Raw genomic sequence first — 23,325 nt, forward strand, 5'->3', positions numbered from 1 at the left:
CCTTCTCGGGATTGGTTAGGCCTCCTGGGACCCACATAAATCAATTGTTCTGCAAAGGAGGATGTTTGCCGGACCAAAATCCAAATTCCTCATTGCAAATGGAAATATTTACACTCATATTTTGCTTGTCTTTCATTTGGTCAATATGCCTTAAGAAAAAGACGAGATAGAAAGCAGAGGCCGCAAATGGCCTTCATTCCAGCTTTCGATCTCAGCCGTCGATCAGAGACGTCACCCTTATCGAAACATCTGATCGAGGGTGATCAGAATGCCCATCGCGAGACACGCGTTGAGATCCGAGTGGACGACGAGGCGGAAGACGTCGCCGCCGAAGGCCACGCCGCCGACGGCCTCCTTCGGCCGGACCTCTGCCACCACCAGCCTTCGTTTGTCGTAGACGGTGCAGCTCCGCCGTGAGTACGACCCCTCGACCTCGTACCCGGGTCCGCCGCCGCGGCACTGGGCCACGTGGGCGATGGCGGCGGTGGGCTTCGAAGGGAGGAGGGTCACGCGCCTCTTGACGACGTAGATGGGGTTAACGGTGTCTTCTCCGCCATATATCAGCCACTTCTCCCCGAGGCTCAGCTTCTGCACAACTCAAACCCGAGCGAGTCAGTACTCCGCGGAACGGTATGAACAGAGCAACACGTAGATGTACCTTCCGCCGGACGGTGAGTAGCGGCTTTCCAGCGGCGTCCATGAGCACGAGATCCTCGGGAGTGCCGGATCCGTAGACGTCGACTCGGAAGGCCAAGTTTCCCTCGGCGTCGAAGACTGTGAACCCGTTGCAGCTGAAGAGCAGAGACTTCCGCCATACCGTCAACACTGCAGCGTTTTCCTTCCGCCCAGCTGCGCTACTATCGACACCGTTACAGCAAGTGGCGAGCCTCGGTAGTTCAAGAGAAGGAACGGCGCTGTTCGGGTGGACCTTAGCCATCTTCCAGCGGCGCTGCGAGAGAGAGAGAGAGAGAGAGAGAGAGAGAGAGAGAGAGAGAGATCGAGAGGTGCAGGTACAGCAAGAAGAGTGGTGGTATATATGAAGGACGTGTGGACGAAATTGCCCGTGCAAAAGCATATAATTTACTGCCATTTTCTAATGTTGGGAGAAGAAGTCGGGTGGATAATCAAGTCATTAACTGTATCAATTTAGAATAATTGCTCATATTAATCAATCATTTAATCGATGTATTATTAGTTGCTTTATTAGGTGTTGTGGACAAAGATTTCTCTAATACTTAAATTAGTGTTGTGAAATTAAAGAATTTAAAGAAAATCGAGAGTTAAATAGAATCTGTCTTAGATAAATTAGTGTATCTTTTTATCTTTCATATGAGATTTTAGTAATTATCAATAGTAATTAGAAGTTAATACAGGAAATATTATGCGATATATAGTTAGATTTTACAGGGACATGAAGAATCGATAACGTGTGTGATGCTCACGTACATGTCGAATTGCATGGTGAGGAGATGATAGTTCAGCTACCAGTAAAAGCCCTCATTTTGGTGGCACAACAGATGCCATTTGTCTGCAAGAGAAAGTCGTCGTGGCTTGGTTTGATACGTTTAGCTTTGTTCGATCGAAGCGTGTCCAAATAGAGGGTTTTAATTGGTTGGTTGACTTCAAACGCATGCATGTAGGAAGTCAACGATGATGAAGCGAGTCAAGATCGACATGCAGGAATGGGTGACAACCCATGCTGTATATTTATGGTGAGTGTCGTCAAACCCCAATCCATGTCTTGTAGGACAAGTCGCATTCCATCTTCACATGACTGATTCTAAATCGAGCTTAAGCCTTTGATCGATGAAGAACAAGAGAATCATAATGATAAGGCATATGCTTTTGAATGAATCTTTAGTATCTCATGTCATTAAACCAAAATACTATGATTGATTTGGTTTGACAGGGGATCAGTAAAAGTCATTGTAACTCAGTTGGATTGTGAAATAAAAGGCTGTCTGCAGGCAAAATAGAAAATGGAAGGTTTGATCCCCAAAAACTCACAAATGTAGCACTTTTCCTTAGATATCATCCCTTACTTTCCATGACATAATTATTGCAAGCACATGAGAAAGCTTGTTTAGCTCAGAACATAATCATAAGGCTAGTTTAGAAATGCCTGCTAAAAGTTCAATATATAATTATTTTCTCAGTAGTGCTTAAAGCACTTTGTATTGCTTCTGCATAATCTAAAGAGCCTTGAGAAGCAGAATCATTTGATCCCAGAAACAAGGCAACATGTTCTTGACATGCTAAGCCCATCTTGTCCCAGAAGTTTAGCCAATGGAATTAAGGAGAGTGAATGCCAATTACACTAAATCCCAGTAGTTTGACATAACAGCACACTGGAGAGGTCTTCGACGGAGGGGACAAAAGCACCAGACAGCACTCATGGCGATGCCAATGACTATGTCTTCTAGGGTTTCAATCAGACGGAGGCACGGAGATGGCAACAGATGTGCACACCACCTTCTCGGGGATACTGTCACATGGCAGATCCAACTCCATGGCAGTTCATGTGGCAGCTAGTGAGAGAAAGCTTCTGAAAGCAGATGAGATGACCCTACTGTGGATGTGTTCTTTCGTGGCAGTAACCCTACCTCAAGCCACTGGTGCAGCAAAGGTGAACGAATCCATTGCCTTCCAAGCTGCATGCATGTTTGCAGCTCAAAAGCATTAGCTGCATTCATAGAGAGACACAGCATGTGCTTCTGTCATGGTGATCATAGGAATCCAACTATTTCTTCACCTAATAATGGCAAATTACAGCACTTAATAGGGAAGTGAAAGATAAGAACATTAGTTTGGTTGCTGCAGACAAGAAAATAAGAAGCTCATGATCTTCTATCCAAAATCACTCATTTTTTAGGATAAAAGAGTTTTTGTTTTGCTTCAAAAAATCACCACCAGCAAAGATGTATAGAGATTCCAGAAATGAGAGAGAGAGGGTTGGAGGGAGGAAGAGTCAGTGAGTGGTTCCACAGTACTACAAGCAGCAATGGAGTTCTTGAGAGAGATTGGGTTCAAGTCATGAACATTAGATTTAGTGGCTTAAAATCCATGCACACTAAAAGCTAGCTTGAGAAATGACTCAGAACATGGCATTCAGGTGGAAGAATTGAGGTCCAAACCTCCTCAAGTGCACTAGCTGAAGTCCATACTGTCAATTGGGTTGGTGGCATGACCAAGAGAAGCTCATCTTCCCAGTGTTGGAAGAGAGCATAGAGTAGCATGTCTCATCATTGGAAAGCCACCTCGGCTTATAACCAATAAGTAGACAAAGGCAACACCAGCATCATGAGAAGCCACCACTCTGTCAATCAAAGCTTTTGCACATGCATGAGCTATAGACTTTATTATAACTCAATGGAGATGGAACAAGCATCTTATTCTGAGAGAGTAGTACAGTGAGTTGACAAGGCATCTTCTACTCCTTGACTCAACATCCACACAGACTCCACTATTCGCAAGCAGATGCATGCAAGGTGATAGCTGAGTCACATGACAGTCATAAAGTTGGCATCAGGACTAGTTCTGCCCAGCAACTCAAGCAGTTCCCACACCAATGAGATTGGTTCCTAGGAATTCTAGGAGGAAAGATAGATTCTCTCTTCCCTTCATGTCACAGACTCAGTACTGAGATATGACCATAAAATGCTTGAGGTCATCAAAAATCTGGAGCAAATATCATTAGCTTTCTATGTGTCCTACATTAGTGACTTGTGTAGTTGGCTTTTCAGATGCTTGGCTATCAAGCTTGTTTGCTGCATGTTTCATTCTCAAAACTTAGGCATGTACTTGGGTCAGTTGATGATTGAAATCTCATGCAATATGTATCATAGTGAACGCAACTCCTCTTTTCTACCATGGCTGGGAGAAGGTTCACGTTCTCATGGGGAACACACGAGTTCTGCGGCTTGTTTCCAGACCATCTTTGCCTTTGAATCCTCTCCACCTGTCATGCATGATCGAGATCTGCTAGATATGTGATTGGCGCAGCAGCTACGACTTGCTCCTGTTGCATCATGAAAAGCTTTCTTCCACCACTACCACGGTGTTCATCAGAGAGAAGAAAAGAAGGAAGCATGGCTTGTGACACCCTCCATCTCCATCCATGAGCAGGAAATCTTCATGCAGTAGTTGATGGAACAAAGGTGGGGTGGAATGGCGAGAACACGAATAGAGTGACATGTTACAGGCTCAGCATCTTCTTTCTCTTAAAGCGACGTAGGATTTGAGACTTGAGATGACATGACTACTCACTTGTCTTTGCTCTGCAGAATGGGATGGAATGAGGTTCCAAAAATGTTTCTTTCGGCAAGGCCGAAAGCAAAAGCATGGCACTTGACAGGAATCTGAATCCGCCTAAGCTTAGTCATCGGAGTTCCTCCTAAGTTTCTGTTTCCCGATTCTAACACGTCTTCTGTACATTGACAGGGAAGAACATTCTCTCTCTTTAGCTCTCATGAACACAGCAGCTTCCATTCTCATCAAGCCCCTACTCCTTTGCCCATTGGCGATGAATGCACAGGGACAAGAGCAGAGAGGCGACCCACAGACGAGCAATGAGAACAGCACTCTTCTTCTTCCTCTGCTTTAGCATCATGCTTGCATTGAGGCTACGTCGAGCAGACAAGGCAGTGTTGATTCAGATCGATGTGTCACTGAAATAAAAAGCGTGCATGCAGCACGAAGCAAACTGAGATTAACCTTATTTCTGGGAGTTGGATGTAACTCTGTCGGAGTTTAGATCTAAGTCGTAGATTGAGATGCATTGTTAGGAAGACAAAGTCCACGAAGAACAAGGCTCAGTTGTCGGCAACTTTTTCTCATCCAATGCTTGGAAGAAGCTAGTGAGAATAAGCAATGAAATCCTTTGAGCAACTCATCATAGTCCAAAAACAAGAAGAGACATAGGTAAGATGAATGAATAAGCGATCCGAGAGACAACATCAAAGTAGAGAGAGTTGTTTCACACTGCGTCAGTTCACAGGTCCCTTTTGCAGTACCACATATTGCCAACTCTACTGCAGTGTACAGAGAGAGTTGTTTCATTAACAGAGGCTGTGATTACTCTGAAAGTAAACTAAGAAACCACATATTGCTAACCCTACTGCAGTGCACTTGTAATTGCCATCAGATTAGAAGGAAATAAAATGAACAGGACAATGCATCAGAGGCATAGACTAAAGAAGTTGAGTTAAGCACACTAACCTTATTGGCTCGACCAGTTTTGCTCCTTTGTCACTGCAAAATTGGTAGGACAAGTTAAACAAGAAAGTCACTTCCACACTGATGCTTTCGCAGATGATCATATTTGGAATGACACTCAGGTCTATGTGGTCCAACTAGCTTTCATTTCTAGAACAAAACCTAGCCCGTTTTGGCAAGGTTTGCCTCGGTTAAAATACACAAAGCACTGATTAGAAATAAAGATCTTGCAGACGACGATGGTGATAAGACGATACGATTTACATCAAAACATAGTGGAAGAAGGAAAACCCACACGAGCAAGCATGACGAGATAGATAATGTACAATGACACCCACCCAGGATGGACTCACTTGACCCTGCAGGCTGGAAGAGCACCTGGCGAACATTTTGTGTTTGGAGTTGGTCTACAACTGACACTGCCTCCCGCAAGCCTACGGTGCATCCTGTAGTCGGAGACTGTGCCACGACCTAGTGCCTGAAATGAGCCCTCACTGCCGCTGCTTGCCTGCAGGGGTTCAAGTGTCTCCACGACATCGCTCATAAGAGGCCTTGCTTTCGGGTTGTGGCTCAAGCAGTAGTATGCCAGGCTGCAGGCCTTCTGAGCAGCTCTCGCTGAATACTGATCCTCCAATCTTGAGTCGATTATTTGCAGCAGCTTTCTCTTGTCATTGAGCTTGGGACGAGCCCAATCGACCAAGCTCTGCTCCTTGCTTGGGCGCGTCTTGTCCACAGATCGCCGGCCTGTCAATAGCTCAAGAAGGACAACCCCAAAGCTGTAAACGTCGCTCCTGGCCGTCAAGTGACCTGCTCACGCCACGGATACAATAATGATGAGCACTGAATAGTGATTACAAATAAAAGACTATGTGGTGAATCATATGCTGTCTTGGAAGTTGGAACCATAATGGAGAATTCATGAAATGTGTAACAACATCTCAGTTGTCAAGACCTGATATCATAACAAAGATAATTGAAGTTAGAACACGATAACGATTCCAAAATGTCGACATGCAAGACCTGTCATCACATATTCAGGGGCAGCATAGCCATAGGTGCCCATCACCCTTGTTGAAACATGGGTCTCATCACCCTCTGGTCCAGCTTTCGCAAGACCAAAATCAGATAGCTTGGCTGTGTAATCCTGTGAAGGTGTTGAAGAGAAAGGGCAAAACAAGGTCAAATTTCAAAAGCTACACATGATATTTTGAAAAACTTTGCAAAAGGAACCATATAATATTGAATTATATGAATTGTAGAGTAGGACTGCTACTTAACAGAGTCCAGCAGAATATTTGAGGTCTTAAAATCTCGGTAGATAACAGGTCTTTCAGCATTGTGGAGAAAAGCTAGCCCTTTAGCAGCACCAAGTGCAATTGACATTCTTGTTGCCCAAGATAGTGGAGCAGCTGTCTCTGAATGCCTCAAGGAAGATAAGCCAGGTTCAGATAAAATTTTATCAGCACATAACAATAAAATGCATAAGGTTTGACAGACAAGAAACTTGAAGTTCATAGACATAAGTCAATATCAATTATAAAAGTGCAACTGGTCAAGCATCAAGAGAACTGAAAATAAAGCCAAAATTTTCAACAGAAGAAACTGAAGGAAATTTTTCAAAGAGGATATCTGGTGCTTCCACTACTCCAAGAAAAAAAAACAAGCCTGCTTAAGTGAATATACTCATAGCAGGAAAAGATAACAAATGAGCACAGCAATTATCATCATCCAAAATAACACTAGTATGCCATCTCATATGCAAGAAACTGGCACTTCATAGTTCATACATATTTCAACCCCCTTGTCAAGTCCCCTTCTATAAGGCTTTATCTCAATTAACAGCATCGGTATATTATTTTGATCAGGAATAAATAAAAGGTCATACTGCTGCTAGGGTATCTAACTTAAGTGCACCCAACAAAGCCATTTAGAAAATAGAAATAATGTGTGCCATTTTTAGGACTCATTAACTAACACCATTTGACTGGCAGGTTACAAATGAATAGCAAGTCTTACAACACTCCTGAAGGTGACCTATAGTTGGATACAGAGACAAGAAACATTCTGAAGCCAAAGGTCACAACAAAGCAGGTTTAATGTGACTGAAAATGTGATCCGTTTTCATTTTAGCCTCCTAATAATATCAACAATAATGATAATTAGCTAACATGCATTATCATTGAAAGCCACCGGCCTATCACCAACCCAAAACTTTGAAGCTTACTGGTAATTGATAAAGACACTCAAAGCCCAATGAGAGCCAAAAGATTATTTGAATAAATTAGGCTAGTTCCTGATTAAACATGTATTGTTATTTTAACCAAGGTTGTGTCAAGTGCCTTGTAACATATGTATCCAACAACACGATGATTCTTAACTGACCCTGTTAATAACAATGTCTTTCCTAGCTCGAGGTAACAAGCTTGTTGATGGTTATGCATGTGTGTCACACCTCCTTTGTACCATTATGTACTTGTCCATAATCTAAGCTCACTGTACAAGCATAATTTTAATAACCAATAAAGAAAACAACCAACAAAAGGTTATATTATTGTTGCAAAGTTAATTTTAATCGACACGAATGCCTAATTTGCTGTCAAGGGTATCAACCTTAATTCTTTACACCCATCACATGCATGCACCACTAAATCAAAATGGTATACCAAATGTAGCTTTTTATCATGCTAAACAAATCCATATAATCAGATGACAACAAATAGAAACAGTTAGCTTCTTTTAGTCATAGTTTCCACATTTTATATCTTCAAGGAGTCTTCAACTCATATAGCAGATCATCACTTAACTTTTCTTTTTATTGCCACTTAGACATTGGATTTATGATAATTTTCATACAAAATTTTGGCCTAATTTTACCAAGAATTTCTAGATCTCGCTGTCCTAGTAGAAACTAGGAACTATGATCAGCTGAAGTTTACGAATGAAGAGGATCACAAACATGACTCCTTATGCACATCAGAATATTGCTAAACTTGCAGCGAGGAACAAAAGAGTTCTAAACAAAGTGAATAGGTACATATCAAGAAACAAAGACGCATACAAATCTAAAGATGATGTCAGAGTAACGTACTTCGAAACAAGTGATTCTCAAGACTTCCACGGAACATGAACTCGTAGACAAGCAGTCTATGATCATCTTCACAGCAGTATCCAATCAGCTTCACTAGATTGGGATGCCTCAATTGTCCTAGAAAATTAACCTCTGTCTGGTAACACAAGAATACGAGTCAAAGTCAAAAAAATAAACTCAGAGTGATAAAAAACATAGATAACAAATGTTGAGTAGACAACTTGGAACTAACAAAATATTCTAGATTATCTTTTAGATACAATGCAAGCATGCATATGGTACAGCTTAAATGATTTTGCTTTAGTTATGCTGAAAGGTTCCTCATGCTTGTTGAAAAAGAAAACACAAAAATGGACATCCATTTATGGGGGTTAACCCAGAAGCCTTTGTCGCACCCATTGGATGGAATCGTTTGTCTTTTCACAATGGTCTAACATATTAACAAAAAATTAGAATTAACATGGATAAGACTTCATATGTTGGGCCATCCCAGATCTTTCTCGTATATTAACTCAATGACTTGCATGCACATGCTCATACCTTATAGCGATGGAATTATATGACAACTTTTGTCGGTTAACTTCTCCAAATTGCAAAATGGAAATTTCAATATAGTTCTACAGTTCTCCTTTTTGTTTTAAAGGTCAAATCTAGTTCACGAGATTCTCGCCACTGCAGGGTTTAAGGATAGAGAGATTGTTTTTATAACCCCAATCCTGGTCTCGAGGTTGCAAATAAATAACCTTACTATTATACCAAAGGCTTGCCCTTATTTCTACAAATGTTAGTGGCAGGTATTAACAAAGGGGAGCATTTGACTAATTAATGATGAAGGTGCATATGGCTTGAATTTGCTTGATGATTTGGGACAGAGATACATCTTTTTGTCTCCACATTCAGTGAGGAGACGAATCAAGTCAATGCAGTCATTGATGAGATGGTCAATGAACTAAAGCTTATGACACAATGATCTGGACCTTATTTTACCACAATGAAAATAGCAGACAAAAGGAAAACCAACTTACGAGCCACTCCCTGTGTCCCTGATGACCATCCCTGTTGAGCACCTTGACAGCAACCGGAAGTGATTTGAGACCAACTCTCACATTTTCATCTATATAACCCTTGTAGACAGTACCAAACCCTCCTTCACCAAGAACATAGTCTGGACGGAAGCTCTTTGTAATTGTCTCGAGTTCGAACAAAGTGAACGCAATCACATCAGTGTATATTGCGATGTTTCTCGAATCCTCAATGTGCCGAGGGGTTGAGGGGTCACTTATGTCGGAAGAGGTGCGAGCATGTTTCTTCTCTGAAGGAGCATTCTTAACAGGTATCTGGAATATCTGGAGCTGCTGAACTGCACAAAGAAGGTTTCAAAATGCAAATCATCTACTTGAATTAAATCATTCCAGCACATAAACTAATTTACAGTGAATAAAGCTCGCTCCTTTCTCCGCGAAAACTTAAACTGAGCAAGTATTTGTCACAGACTAACTGAAAAACAATGCCATAGAAATTACTTTACAAACCGAAAGAAACGAAGTACCAAAAAAGTACCGAATGCCGCATCGCAAAGGAAGAGAAAATTTGAAGCACGTACATTAAAACAAAAGGAGGAAACATAAATCACTGAGAAATTAACTCACTATGTTGATTCCACCAACAAGATCCAACCGTACCAGAACCTCAAATCGTTCCATCCGTCAGATCCGAACAACAATGCCAGCAAGAACCGGCAAAACCCCAAGGAAAAATCATATCTTTGACCAGAATCAAAGGACGCAATGCCGTTCTCGAGCAATCCGGTCCGTTATCCGAACAAAACGACGACCACGTCTCAATCCCGATCAACAAGCACAAGGGAAAGCAACCAGGTCCAAAAAGAAAGGAATTTTGGGGAAAGGGAAAGCAAAAGCTGTCACCTTGCGCGTGAGCGGCGACAACGGCGTTCTCCTCTCTGGTTCCGCAATTGCCCATCTTTGAAGCCTTCTCTCATTCTCCGACGGCACCCTACCCCCTCTCCTCCCGCTCGATGCTAAGCTCCATTCGGCTCCCCAGACCACAAACGAATGCAGGGGAAAACCAGAGCTGAAAAGGATGTGTGTGTGTGTGTGTGTGTGTACGAGAGAGAGAGAGAGAGAGAGGATAAAGAAGGGAAAGAATAGGGTGTGAGGAAGAAACTGTGAGAAAGGTGAGATTTTTCCCTTTTCTTTTTGGTTTGCTCCCCTTCTTTTTCCTTTAAGCAGTTGAGAGGTTTTACAAGAAGGCCACCGACTCCACCACCTCCCAAAGATTCCCCATCAGGGCTTTAATTAAAGTAGAGTGGAATTCCCTTGTGAGCATGTGAGGTGGTGGGAGTGTGTGTTCTTCTTGTGTGACTGATGAGAGAGAGAGAGAGAGAGAGAGAGAGAGAGAGAGAGGACTACTCCCTATAGGAGATTGCAGGAAGGAACATGTGATCCTAGTGACCAAACTGGCCTTGCCTTTATAAACTATGAGAGAGAAGCACAGCTTACAAATACTGCCTCTCTTTCTTTGTATTTTATATGCATTTGCAACCCCTACAACAGAGTTTAAACACTATGGAAATGGGTATCATTGGAAGAGGGTTGGAGTTGAAGCATTCTTCAAACTTGATGGGGACCATAACTCCAAGCTTGAGAAGCTAAATCAAATGCCAAGCTCAGTAAATTACTGGAAGGAAAAAAGGAGACGTTATCTGTCTGGCGTGTCTTTCACCGAGTCATTGCATGTTTAGCTTGGAACAGTTGTGTAAGAACTCGATAGAGGTCAACATTTTGAGATGGCAAAAGATGGGATTGAACGTGAGACTCCTAAAGTAACAGTATCGATGCCGATTCTAAATCCGAATTAAAAAATAATGAATTATATTAGATGGTTGATCATGAACTTTCAATTTGTCCTATTCTCTTACTGTATAATATTTATTTATCATTTGACCTTGGTGCCAAAATTTTGTGAGATCCAATGAGCTTAATATGTCCTCCAACACAATACTTTATTATTTTCGATGAACCTTCCAAAATCTTTCTTTTCCTTTTGTAAAGAGATTTTTAGGCTTCTTCCTTGAAAGTAAGACATCTCATAATGGCCGATTCAATCGTTGATGAACGTCCAATGAGTATTTACTCTCCGCTGTGATGAGATCATAACATACTTGAGATTGAAGAAAGCGGATCATCAATCATGAGGAAAAAGACGGATTATAGCTAGGCGTTGAGAGTTCCACGTCAGGAGTCACAGCTCGAGTGATGCTGATGTGCGTCGCTGAGTTCACTGAGACACAGCTGTAATATAAATAGGCTGTGTATTGTCTATAGATGTGTATATAAATTATATGAGTTGTAGGGTGGTAGCAGTCTTATCAGAGGCGGTGGGCCTCCCATGGAGTAGGATGGTTGGCATGTGCGTGGCTGGGGTTCTTGTGGCATCCGTCGCGCTCGGCTGGGACACTCACCCACCCCCCAAGGGGACAACCACCCCCGCCATTCTTAGCTGCTAAAGAACTAGTGGCGGACGAGATGAACCACCACCTCTCTCTCTCTCTCTCTCTCTCTCTCTCTCTCTCTATATATATATATATATATATATATATATATATATATATATATATATATATATATATATATATATATATATATATGTCAATTATTGGACCAACATAAATGAAATACATAAAAAATATATAATCCTATCTTATGATGGACATACAAGAATTAAGAATGTCAAGAAAGAATCAATTGGAGAAACCAAAAGGGAAAATTTGATATTTTCAGAATATAAAAGACTGTTGATACCAATATGATCGTAAAATAATTGGCATGCATTATTAAGAAATTGCTAAAACTCATTAAACTGATTTCTTGTTTAATACAAAAAAATATCTAAGTCGGTCAGTCGTTTTTTTTTTTCTGGATATAAAAAAAAAATTCTACGTAAATCTATCATCTTAATTGATTGTTGTCTTTTGATCCATAAATAAAGAAAATGAGACTTGTTGTATTTTTCTTATTCAGACCTATTCAATCATCAGCTTCCACGACGCATGTGGCGAGAGGGACAGGTTTCGCCGATGCAGAAAAAGAATCAAGTGGCCATGTTTGCTGTTTGCATCGGCGTCATGGACTCCTTAGCTATTAATCTAAAACCCGAAAGGTACAGTGCATAAATGAACACATGAAACATGACGACGTGGGGGTCCTACCGTGGATGCCACTAGGACACCCACCACTACCAACAAGAAGAACAAAGTTTGATGCCCTCACTGCTCCAGATGAGGCTTTGTTATGTGTATTTATAGTACATTAAGATAAGTAAAATTTACCATGTAGAAGAGTCAGGGTTAAAGCATCATTATGGTTTACTTTATTCGAGTAGGTGAGGCATCCTTGGACTTAGTTAATCAATACCATCTATCAAAATTATTCCAAGAAGAAGAAAGGTTAGAAATCTTTCTTTCTATGGAGAATCTTTCCAATGAAGCCGAGTTGTAATATTAAAGTTGACTCGGTACCTGTACTCGGTCGTTTCTTATCTATTGATTAAGGGTTGAGAAGTGTGGTTTGAGATACTGGCTCTCCTCCCTCCACCTGCCCAGCATCTGCAATTGTTTATAGTGGAGAAGTCAGTTGGGAGCTCTGCAAGCGCCTAAAGAAATGGATCTCAATGCAGAGACAGTTGGTGAGAACGTGGGGGGATCAAACCTCCATCATTTGATAATGATAAGGCGAGTTAAAATTGCTTCAATCATGGAGATCCAAAGTTGAAACCGACAGGAAATCGAAGGATCCAAATGCAAGCGAGCACCGAATCCGCCCCTACACATGGAATATGTTTTTTTGTCAGTGAGCAGAGACAGGAAGAAATAAAGAACAATGGAGAAGAAAAGGGAAAAAATGGAGGTACCGACCTGGCAGTGGAGTCTACTCAACAAACTATGTTGTCTTCCATTGCGCCCACCACTGCTTAAAGGCTAATAATGATTGAAACTGCACCTTGTGCATGACTGGCAACCACAATATCTTCTTTACATCACTCCTCACCAAAGAGCTTTACAGGAATTCCATGGTTTTGGTATCTTATCCTTCACTTTTTGTTCGTAGGTCCAAGGTTACACAAGTCTTGAAATATCTCATGTTACTATCTTCTTTAACATCTCATGTGGTGAAATAAATGAGTCACCGATAATAACAGCCAACTAAAACTTTTATATATATATATATATATATATATATATATATATATATATATATATATATATATATATATATATATATAATTTAAGTTAAAACAAGTATAACATAATATACTACATTACCCATTGCAGCTACATCTAACTGCGTAACTTTCTGGAAAATGTGGGCAATTAAAACTCAAAACTGACGAATGTGGGATTGATACTCAACCAGCCCTCTCTACCAAGTTGGAAATCTGAGGATTCCCAAACGAATAGTTCCTAGTCGGCTTTGTGCGGCTCAATCTCCAGATACAAAACTTTTGTTCTCGTAATATCTCCTTTCGCTGGCTTCCTTCTTCTCGTTTCGTTTCTGCAAAAACAACATTATCTATCATTTAATATGTATTGTTCATCAGGCAAACGATCACAAAGCACTCCCAAGTAAGATATAAACGTGATCATAGTGGGTCCAGTCATCCCGAAGCAACAAGCCATAACCTAAACCTAGGAATATTATATACAGAAATGAAAATTAAAATAAAATTTAGCCTTCAACTAGTGAAGCGAGGTATAGTTATATCAAATTAATGGTCATATAAACTGATCATATTTCAGTGACCTTAAATAGTGAAGTTGCCATAGCAACTGCCACAAATTGTCAAATGAAGCATACTTGATTTTAAGCCAGTTAGCTGTACAATTTTAAATGGTTTATTGTGTACCCCAATAATGATAATAAACAGTCAGAAACCAGATAGCAGAGAGAGGCCATTTTCATAATAATTTGTTTTACCTATTTATCATAACAGAGATACTAGCATCTTCATGTGCCTCAATCACCCAGTTATTAACTGTCAGCAACAATCACAATCGGCAGAATATATTACCTAGTGATGAAGCTCATTTTCAATGCATGGCTGACATGGTACATTGGATACGACTGATCCTTTAGTTCTTAGACTCAGCATGTTCAAGTAAAAGACCAGGCAAAGCAGGAACAATGAATATGAAGTGATAAAGGTAGCTAATGAGTGAAGCAAAGATTTAATTTGAACCTGGAGAACCTAATTTATATATTTTGTTTGTGTATGGTGTCAATGGGCACAATGAGCCTCTGATGATGATCTTCCTTTTAACAGCTCTTAAACGCCTCCATATGGGCTCATTAATGACAAGATTGGATCATTATTAATTGTTGACCTAGACAAAGAGACGACCTCCATTGCGTTGTTGGAGAGGTGAGCAACAAATATCTATCACATTTTGCCCAATGACTAAATGATGAGGTTAGCTTTTCAACGGAACCATCACCTAGAGTAGTGATTTATGTCAAGTTTCGACGATTGGTTTAGATTATTTGACAAACAAATGCCAAAGACAACTATTTTTTACTCCATGTTCAAAAACTATATACCTCATGGCATGGTTCATCATACCGTGATGTACCACCTGGTATGTACTAGTCCGATAGAGAACCAGTATGGGTGATAAATACTAATCTATCGGTACATCCCATCATACCATATGTCAGTACATCAGTATGGATTGGTATGTACCGTATCGACAGATGGTACAACAATATAGACCGGAAAGGCAAACCATGCCTCATGGTACTCACTCCTCAAAAATTGATATTAAACTGCATATGATACTAAAAACAATAAACTTATCCTTTAGAGTAGAATTAAAAGTACAATTAATTTAAAAGTACCTGATATGCTTCATGGTTTGAAACAATCCTCTTAATGATTGTACTAGTTGTAATGTCTAAAGGACTTTCCAATTTCTTATAAATTCCCATAGCCATGGGAACAGCATATGGATTTGACTCCTTCTGTAATGTTTAGTCATACGATAGCATGAGTAGCCTGGTAATTGACATTCTTGTGGTATATAAGATCCACAGTTCAGCAATATTACCTTTAGGAAATCCATATTTTCAGCTATCGTCCCATGAACAACCAAAGAGATATTAAAGGTTGTAATCTGTAGATGCATCAAAGCAGAAATGTCAAGTTGATCTAACAGGCAAATATAGAGACCAGAATCATATGGATGGATAAAGAGTTAGTTAGCTCTTCAAACATTCATGTAACATGTTAATTTCAAATTTGATAGCAACAGGAGAAAAGAAAAGATCTGTACACATCTACAATATCTACCTTTTTCTCTACTAAATATTATAATGTACAAATGTGATAATATATCCCAAAACCACAAAAAATAAGAACATTAAAATTACAAAGATCCCAAAGCAAAGATACTTCTCAGGAATTAAAATGAGCAAACATTGCCTCCATAGCAAATGTGGAGTCAGTTAGGAATCTTTTAACCTTATATTAGCACAAGAGGAATATCTTCATACTATGGTAGCACTTAAACAAAACTGTCTACAGAAGAACTGAAGATGTAAACAGGTAGAACCACAATTTCAAAATTGAAAAACTAGAAATGTCATTGTAGCACCAAAGTTGTTCAAAGAAAACAAGACAAGAATGGATGTTCTCAAATGGGAGTGTACTTAATATAAACAGTTAGCACTCTAAACAAGCAAAATTTATTGTCATGTCATTAGTGATCGTCAGCAAAAACTGCTCAAAAATGTCCATGTCCACTAAATATAAGGCAACATCTAAGCTCAAAATAAACACTGGCAAGCTTTTGTCCATAGCATATCAAATGCAAATTAATGTGTTAAAGAAGTGTAAGTGGTCAAAGAAACGAAACAACTTGGAGAAAAGAATCAGCTCACCAAGTTCATCCACATTAATGAGAATTTTGATCACTCATCAGAATAGATTTCACAATGAACTCTATCTCCAGAAAATGTGCAACCTTTGTGAATTACTACCCATGAGAAATAAAATACTAGATTTATGACTATCCTTGTTGTTCCATGTCTCTAAGCTATCGGACTATAACTACACTCATAAGAAGCAACTTTATGTAACCAACCAAATAATTTTGCTCAAAAATATTGAGATTTTGCTTCAATCTTATCTTTAAAGTGACCATGCAGAACCCATCTCCCTCTTCTAGGGCCTGTAAATCACACAAACCCTATGACTGTTTACTGTTACTAACCATATCTTTTGAAACTTCCCAAGGGGCACCAATAATCACTTCATCTACGTAACGGCAGGCCAAAACACTCAAGCTTCTCTCATGGAGATTCATGATTGGACGATGGGCACCGCGAGTAGCACTGTTGAAGGTAAAAAAATGTTAAAAGTTTTGAGCACATAAATTGAATGAACATAAACTAAATATGAAAGATATTGAATCATAAATTACAGCACAACAAAAAGAAGTGATTGATAATAATGGAGAAGAAAAAAAGTAAGAATAAAGTGACCTGATTGTCTGATCTGTATGAATTCCCACAAGTAGAAAATCACCAAGTTCTCGAGCAAGGCGTAGTATCTATACACAAAAATGACATTAAGCTTCAGTAGCAAGGGCAATAGCAGCCATGACAAAAAAAAAGTTTATAAAGCACAATGAGAAACTTATCCCAAAAAGCAAGGTTCAGAAAAACAAATCAACAAAATGATTAACAATATCTTTGAAGAAAGAAATCATATGAAGTAAAACATCATGCTCCTCTTACCGAATAACTGTCACAAATATTAAAAGTTAACTAGGGCGAAAGAACTATCTTGACTAAGCTGGAAGCAGAAGTAGCTTTTTCTGCAGAAAGAAAGATTTCATTATCATACAACCTACTATCTGTGTGACATGATGAACAAATAGGGTCTTAGCACAGTCACAATACACAATATCAAGAAATTTGTTAATTTCTACAACAGGATACTGGGCGATTTGAAAATAAATGTTGTTCTTTTAGAAAAATTTTCAACTTCTAGTAGGAAAATTGATTGTTCTAATGCAAACAAAAGTTTAAGATCAGAATAGAAGATATAGTAATACTAATGAGATCACATGATGTTATCAAAACTAGGAGCGAGAATCGACATAAATTTTGAGCCCTCAATAGTCAAGACCTAAAGAATTCAGTGAATGGCATGAGCCACAAGCTTTTTTGTAAGTGCCGAGTCTCTATACAGCATGACTCTGCAATATTATACATCTTTATTTATGTGATCTTTATAATTATTCTTGTTTCTATCATCTTATTGCCATTCTTAGACCGATTATTCAAATAGATAGAAGAATGATTCTGGTTCACTCAGAAAATTGCAATGGTTAACAATTTAACAATATGATTTTTCACTTGCTAACTTCCTTAATGTTGCAGCATCTGCTGCTAGCTCTTCCATCTATGAAATCATTTTTCATATATTTTAGCATGAAAAGCACCTTAGCTAAGCTATATGCCTCACCTTGTCTCTAGGCTTAGAGTCCAAGAAAACTTGGTCCTACTGCATTTAGCGCATATAAAAACCGTGGAAAAATCATCAATATACAAGTACAAATAAATAGTAACATTGGGTAACTGAAAAAAGAAAAAGTTGCAAAAAAGTTTATGATAGATAAGTAATAAGATGAGAACATCATAATCATAATTTAATCTAATTTTGAATGATATAAGCTAGCAGCCATAAGCTAGAACAAAATCTAAATGAGAGCCTCCTAGTCGCCAAAATCATGTACGAACTGATAGAGGTGTATTGTCTGGATGTGCTTCTGACACTAGAAGTTGGCATATCATAAAAAGATTAGATCATAATCCGAAAATCATTCACAAGGAGAGAAAAGCTGAATATCCAATGCAAATGTCATAATAATTTGTATTTGCAATAAGATTTGGTTTGTGATACAACAGTTATTGGATTCTTCTGAGAGAATAAGAAGCAAGCAAAGCTAAGTATACCTCAACATGTCCCGCATGAAACAAATCAAATGCACCATCTATGTAAACTATGTGAGCATCAGGACCTGGACCCTGCATGAGAAATGGCAAACATGAAATGCAGATGAAAACCATGTTTAAACAAGAAAAACAAACAAGAGCATAATAACTAGTAACTCAGTGGCATACATTGAACATATAAACAATCATTGGGATAAAACCAATTAGAATAAATAACATACTTATAGTTAATCAGGCTTCAAGATGATTATATGGAAGAAATACAATTTGATGAACTTAAGAACAGACCAGAAGGAAATGATTTTGAACATGGCAATGAAGATATTTCCAAAAAATCAGCAGATGAATTGTTAGAAACTTAGAATTCATTCGGATCAACAATTTGGCTGGACCACCAACTTCAATTCCAAGAATTTAAATCACAGTTTGCAATTTTAATAATCTACCAAACCAGTATGGTATTGGTATAATGGACGATATACCAACTTGTAGTGTCTGACATCATTAGAAAAAAATGAAAAATTATTTACTGGTACTGAATCATAGATGTAAATATTGATCAATACGGTGATACTCGACAAGAATAATAATAAAGGTACCAACCAGGTTCATATGTAAGTACCAATACATCACATCATACTAATTGATATATATACACACACATGTAAGTACAACATGTGTAAGTATCAATACATCATACGTAGGTACTTACATCATATGTAAGTACCAATACATCACATCACATCATATATATATATATATTAGATACTAATTGATATTTGATTTCATGCTTAATTCTATAAAGAAAAAAAATGCAAACATACACATTGATTAAGGGGTTAAACTGTGAATAAAAATTAATATATAACAAGAAAATATTATAAAATCCCAAATTGGCAAAAAAAAAAGAGCATATGGACTTCCAATAAGTAGGCAAAATGTCATTAAAAAACCATGGGCAAAGATGTCCTTGCCATATGAATTATTACATTAAAGATATCATGTTAGATTGTCTGATGTAAACTATTTTTAGTATGCATAGAAGTCCTTCCAAGTTACAGCCAAGTAAAAAAGAAATATTCAGGTTTTATTTATCACCTTCACCAAAATGCATATCAAGAAAATGAACTTTGTAGGATGCAAGAATTAACTAAGAAAATAATAGCAGAAAATAGTTAGCACTCTAATAAAAATAAATACAACATTTGGAAAAGGTTTCAATGTATATACCTTGCCATTTGAAAATTGCACTATTCGCCGAGACGTAGGCAAGAAATGAGATACCCGAGTTCCAGAGCCTGACCCCACATCGTCAACCTTCTGGTTGTGCCCGTGGCTAAACTGCCTTTGCAAAGAAGAATGGTTATGACTACCACCAAGTGATCTCTCTCTTACACAAAGAAGCATGCGACCTGTTTATGTCACTTGCAGGAGTTAGCTCACTGTGTAAAGAGACCAGTTAAATAAACTTTGAAGTAAACGAAAGAAGAAAGTAAGCTTTTTTTTGTGCCAAATAACCAACATGACATTAGCAGAATAAGCTGTGTTACAGATAATTCCAAGATTTGAAATCGACTCAAAGCATTCTCAAACCACTTTCTATGCCATTTAACTTCCAAGGTCAAGGAAAAAAAAAGTGACAGTGAAAGCAAAATATACTATATAAAAGGTTAATCCTCCCAGGTGATGCTTCCACCTGCACTTGTAGCAGGAGAAGATTAAGATTTATCTGTATTTACAAGAACTTTCAAGACGGAGATCTTCCACATGGATTATATTCCCATAAGGCAAGCACTATGACAAAGACGTACAATCAGCAACAAGTGAATTAGTTAAATGATTGGTAATCATGTAGAAAAATAATAAAAGTGGAGCAGAACGATAACATGATAATCCCCGCTGAACCAGAATTAAAAAAATACTATCATAAGGGTCAAGCTACTTAACTTAATGAACTGCCAATGTTTGGCTTAAAGGAACTGATTCAATCCACAGCATAGTAAATTATGAGTAATCAAGATTTTACTCCATAAAATTGCAAAAGGTGATAAAGCAATACAACATCTTAACCTTGATGTTAATGCCATATCTGGAACATCCCGAGGTCTAAATAAATTGCACTTTCAGATCTGATGTGATTGCACACATAAAAAAAAGGTCTTGGTTTGAGACATAAAAGCAAAAGCAAGAGCAAGAGCAGGATGCGTACCAACAATGTCAGTGCTTGACACTCCTTCAGTTCTCTTGATTTGCTTATAGCGACCAGCCTTTTTGGCCAAGGCATATGCATCAGTACCATCTGGTAGTAGACAAGGGTCATCCCCATGGATGATAAAATCTATGTTGTATTCAGTGAAGAGCTTATTCATAAATTCTTCAGTGATAGCATAAGGAGCATTTGGAATGACCTCGTCAACCCACTTCACTGCACCTACCATTATCATCCTACCAAAAAGAGGAAAATAAAAAAAATTACATACAGAATAATCAATAATGTACAAATCACTGCTGAGGGAATTTCAATTGTACAAGGCAAAACAATGTCAACAAAATTATCTTTATTTCATGACAATGTTACTTCATAAAATACAAAAGCCAAATTTTGTATCATTTATATATTTGCCACTCAAATTGACAACTATATAGGATCCATACTCTGAAAAAAAGTCCTTTCTATTATGTTTGGGCAATTTTTTTGGGAGGGGGGGTGGGGAGTGGGGGCATGGGGGTGACACTAATGATAACCCCTATAATGTGATCGAACGGCTGAAAAAAATGGAGGAAGAAGCAAAACAATAACCAACAGAAATGACTACGAGAAGTATGTGATACCAAAAACAACATCCAATAACAGGAGCAGCCAATATGGTTCCTCAAAGATGGCCTTAGATATTTGAAGAGGCACTGTAATAAGGATTCTGAACTGGCAAATTAATGATAACAGACCTTGCATTTTGACAAGGACAAGCCAATAGTGAAATGGATTCAAGAATATGTAAAATTAGACATCCATTCAAAAAAAATTGGAGAACTACTGATGAAAATCATGAAAAATCACAGCATTACAAGAACTAGGAGTTCAGGTATACCATAACTAATTGAAAGACAAAAATGCGGCAGTGAAGACTCAAAACATTTATAGGGTTAACAAATTTGTACTGGAACAAATTTGATAAGTGACAATAAAGGTTCAAAAAGGATAGTCATGTATTGTACAGTTGCACGTTAACTACTAAAGAAATAGTCATATATATATATATATATATATATATATATACACACACACATATATATATATATACACACACACACATATATATATATATATATATATATACATATATATATATATATACACACATATATATATACATATACACACACACACACACACACACACACACATATATATAGCATAGTATCACAAATTTTATCAAATGAATTTTTTGAAAAATCAAATAGTCATCTGAATTGTGATAACCAGTGACCAAAGAACTCAACAAGCTCAAGTTACTTGTTGTCCTAAATATGCATAGCGTCATAAAACAAGAAGATGAGGATGGCAATTAATTGACCAAGAGAAGATATAATGAAAAAAAGTAATTAGCCACAACCTAATCAAAATTGGAAACATTATTAGAAGGATAAGAACAGGTAATGTCTACTAAAGTTCCTTTCACTGGAAACTATAAGCACAACTCTCGAGAAATCCACATAAGACCGACATACCTCTCGTGCAGAGGAGTGACGGGGGGCCCTTTGTTAGCCGTGATCTCGTCGTCGCTGACAACCCCGACCACAAGCTGATCGCCGAGCGCCCGGGCCTGGCGCAGGGCATTGCAGTGGCCATAGTGCATCATGTCGAAGCACCCGTCCATGTAAACCCGGACGGGCTTCTTCCTCCTCCGCCGGATCCAGGAGAACGGCGGCGGGAGCCGGCCGAGGCGGACCGAGAGGAGGGAAAGGGCGAGGAGCAAGCCGCCGAGGAGCCACCCCGTCATGGAGCTGCGGCTTCCGAGAACGTTCATGGCACAGCCTCCGCTTCCCATCGCGAGGAATAAGAGGGTAGGGTGGGATCTAGGGTTTCTGGACTCTAGGATTGTTTGGGGATGGTGGAGCTCCCCCCGTCATCCGGGGACTCCGATCGTGCCATTATTAATAGGGTCTAAGAGCGAGCGGCGATTCCTGCTTCCTCGGGGCGACGAAGAGAGAGAGAGAGAGAGAGAGAGAGAGAGGTGAAGGTGGGAAACGGAACAGGCCGGCGTCGACCGAGCGGGTGAAGAGACTAGGGGTGATAAGTGACTAGGAACCGTCGGATCGACGGATCTGATAGCTACCGTTCAAAGTATGGGGCGGTTATCGAGGAACGTTGTGGTCGCCCGGTAGATAGGGTTGGAACGAATGGGTGAGAAAACATGGCATCCAATGGCGTCTCGAGGCTTCAAGCATAGCCCGTAATGCCGCCGATTCTGATGCTTGATGCTTGATGCTTGATGCTGCAGGGGGGAAAGCTGTGAAGAGAGATGACAACGACGAGGTTCTTGTTCCTCACCAAAGTTATTCGAGGACGGTGAAAGGTGACACGACGTGCCTGCACAAAGATATGGAAAAGGTTTGGCAACTTAGATCATATTCGATTTTGAAGAGTAGGGAAGACAAAAGGTAGCCGAGTAGGAATTCCAGTGTATACGATATTAATTAATATGACTTACTCATCGTATGAGGTCATCGTCTTCATTATTTAGTATCTTATGAATGCATCCATCTCTTATTGAAAATAAAATTTTTATGTTGTATGACGTTAAATTTTAATTTATTATTATTTTTTTTTTTTTTTTTTTGTGTTCGACCAACCCACAGTTTTATTATCATACGAAGGACTAGTAATTTCTTAAATTCAAATGCTAGTATCTCTATATGACTTATATTCTTATATTTCTATGCTCATTTTTTCTTATACTTGCTGATTACCTTTAACACATTCTCGTT

The 23,325-nt window shown here is 38.9% G+C and overlaps 3 protein-coding genes and 1 long non-coding RNA gene across 4 annotated transcripts; all 4 read right to left on the reverse strand.

The window, feature by feature from the left end:
• Nucleotides 1-64: 64 nt before the first annotated feature.
• On the reverse strand, nt 65-998 carry LOC135625482 (protein LURP-one-related 8-like). Its single transcript, XM_065130355.1, has 2 exons — nt 659-998; nt 65-588 (listed from the first exon to the last, which is right to left on the reverse strand). The coding sequence occupies exons 1-2, from the start codon at nt 935-937 to the stop codon at nt 238-240; spliced, it is 630 nt and encodes a 209-aa protein (XP_064986427.1). The 5' UTR covers nt 938-998; the 3' UTR covers nt 65-237.
• Nucleotides 999-5,343: 4,345 nt separating this feature from the next.
• On the reverse strand, nt 5,344-10,422 carry LOC135625483 (probable serine/threonine-protein kinase PBL8). Its single transcript, XM_065130356.1, has 6 exons — nt 10,228-10,422; nt 9,328-9,662; nt 8,303-8,438; nt 6,493-6,629; nt 6,235-6,358; nt 5,344-6,021 (listed from the first exon to the last, which is right to left on the reverse strand). Exons 1-6 carry the CDS (start codon nt 10,280-10,282, stop codon nt 5,564-5,566), a joined length of 1,245 nt encoding a protein of 414 aa, XP_064986428.1. The 5' UTR covers nt 10,283-10,422; the 3' UTR covers nt 5,344-5,563.
• Nucleotides 10,423-12,766: 2,344 nt separating this feature from the next.
• Nucleotides 12,767-13,374, reverse strand: LOC135625485 (uncharacterized). Its single transcript, XR_010492065.1, has 3 exons — nt 13,236-13,374; nt 13,030-13,143; nt 12,767-12,926 (listed from the first exon to the last, which is right to left on the reverse strand). It is a non-coding gene; the product is annotated as an uncharacterized LOC135625485 (long non-coding RNA).
• Nucleotides 13,375-13,585: 211 nt separating this feature from the next.
• Nucleotides 13,586-22,828, reverse strand: LOC135625484 (ethanolamine-phosphate cytidylyltransferase-like). Its single transcript, XM_065130358.1, has 9 exons — nt 22,066-22,828; nt 20,546-20,781; nt 19,567-19,748; nt 18,337-18,408; nt 16,858-16,925; nt 16,587-16,707; nt 15,423-15,488; nt 15,214-15,336; nt 13,586-13,872 (listed from the first exon to the last, which is right to left on the reverse strand). Exons 1-9 carry the CDS (start codon nt 22,383-22,385, stop codon nt 13,801-13,803), a joined length of 1,260 nt encoding a protein of 419 aa, XP_064986430.1. The 5' UTR covers nt 22,386-22,828; the 3' UTR covers nt 13,586-13,800.
• Between the last annotated feature and the right edge of the window lie 497 nt (nt 22,829-23,325).

This window comes from Musa acuminata, chromosome BXJ2-10 (assembly GCF_036884655.1).
Source record: "Musa acuminata AAA Group cultivar baxijiao chromosome BXJ2-10, Cavendish_Baxijiao_AAA, whole genome shotgun sequence".
NCBI classification, from domain to species: Eukaryota; Viridiplantae; Streptophyta; class Magnoliopsida; order Zingiberales; family Musaceae; genus Musa; species Musa acuminata.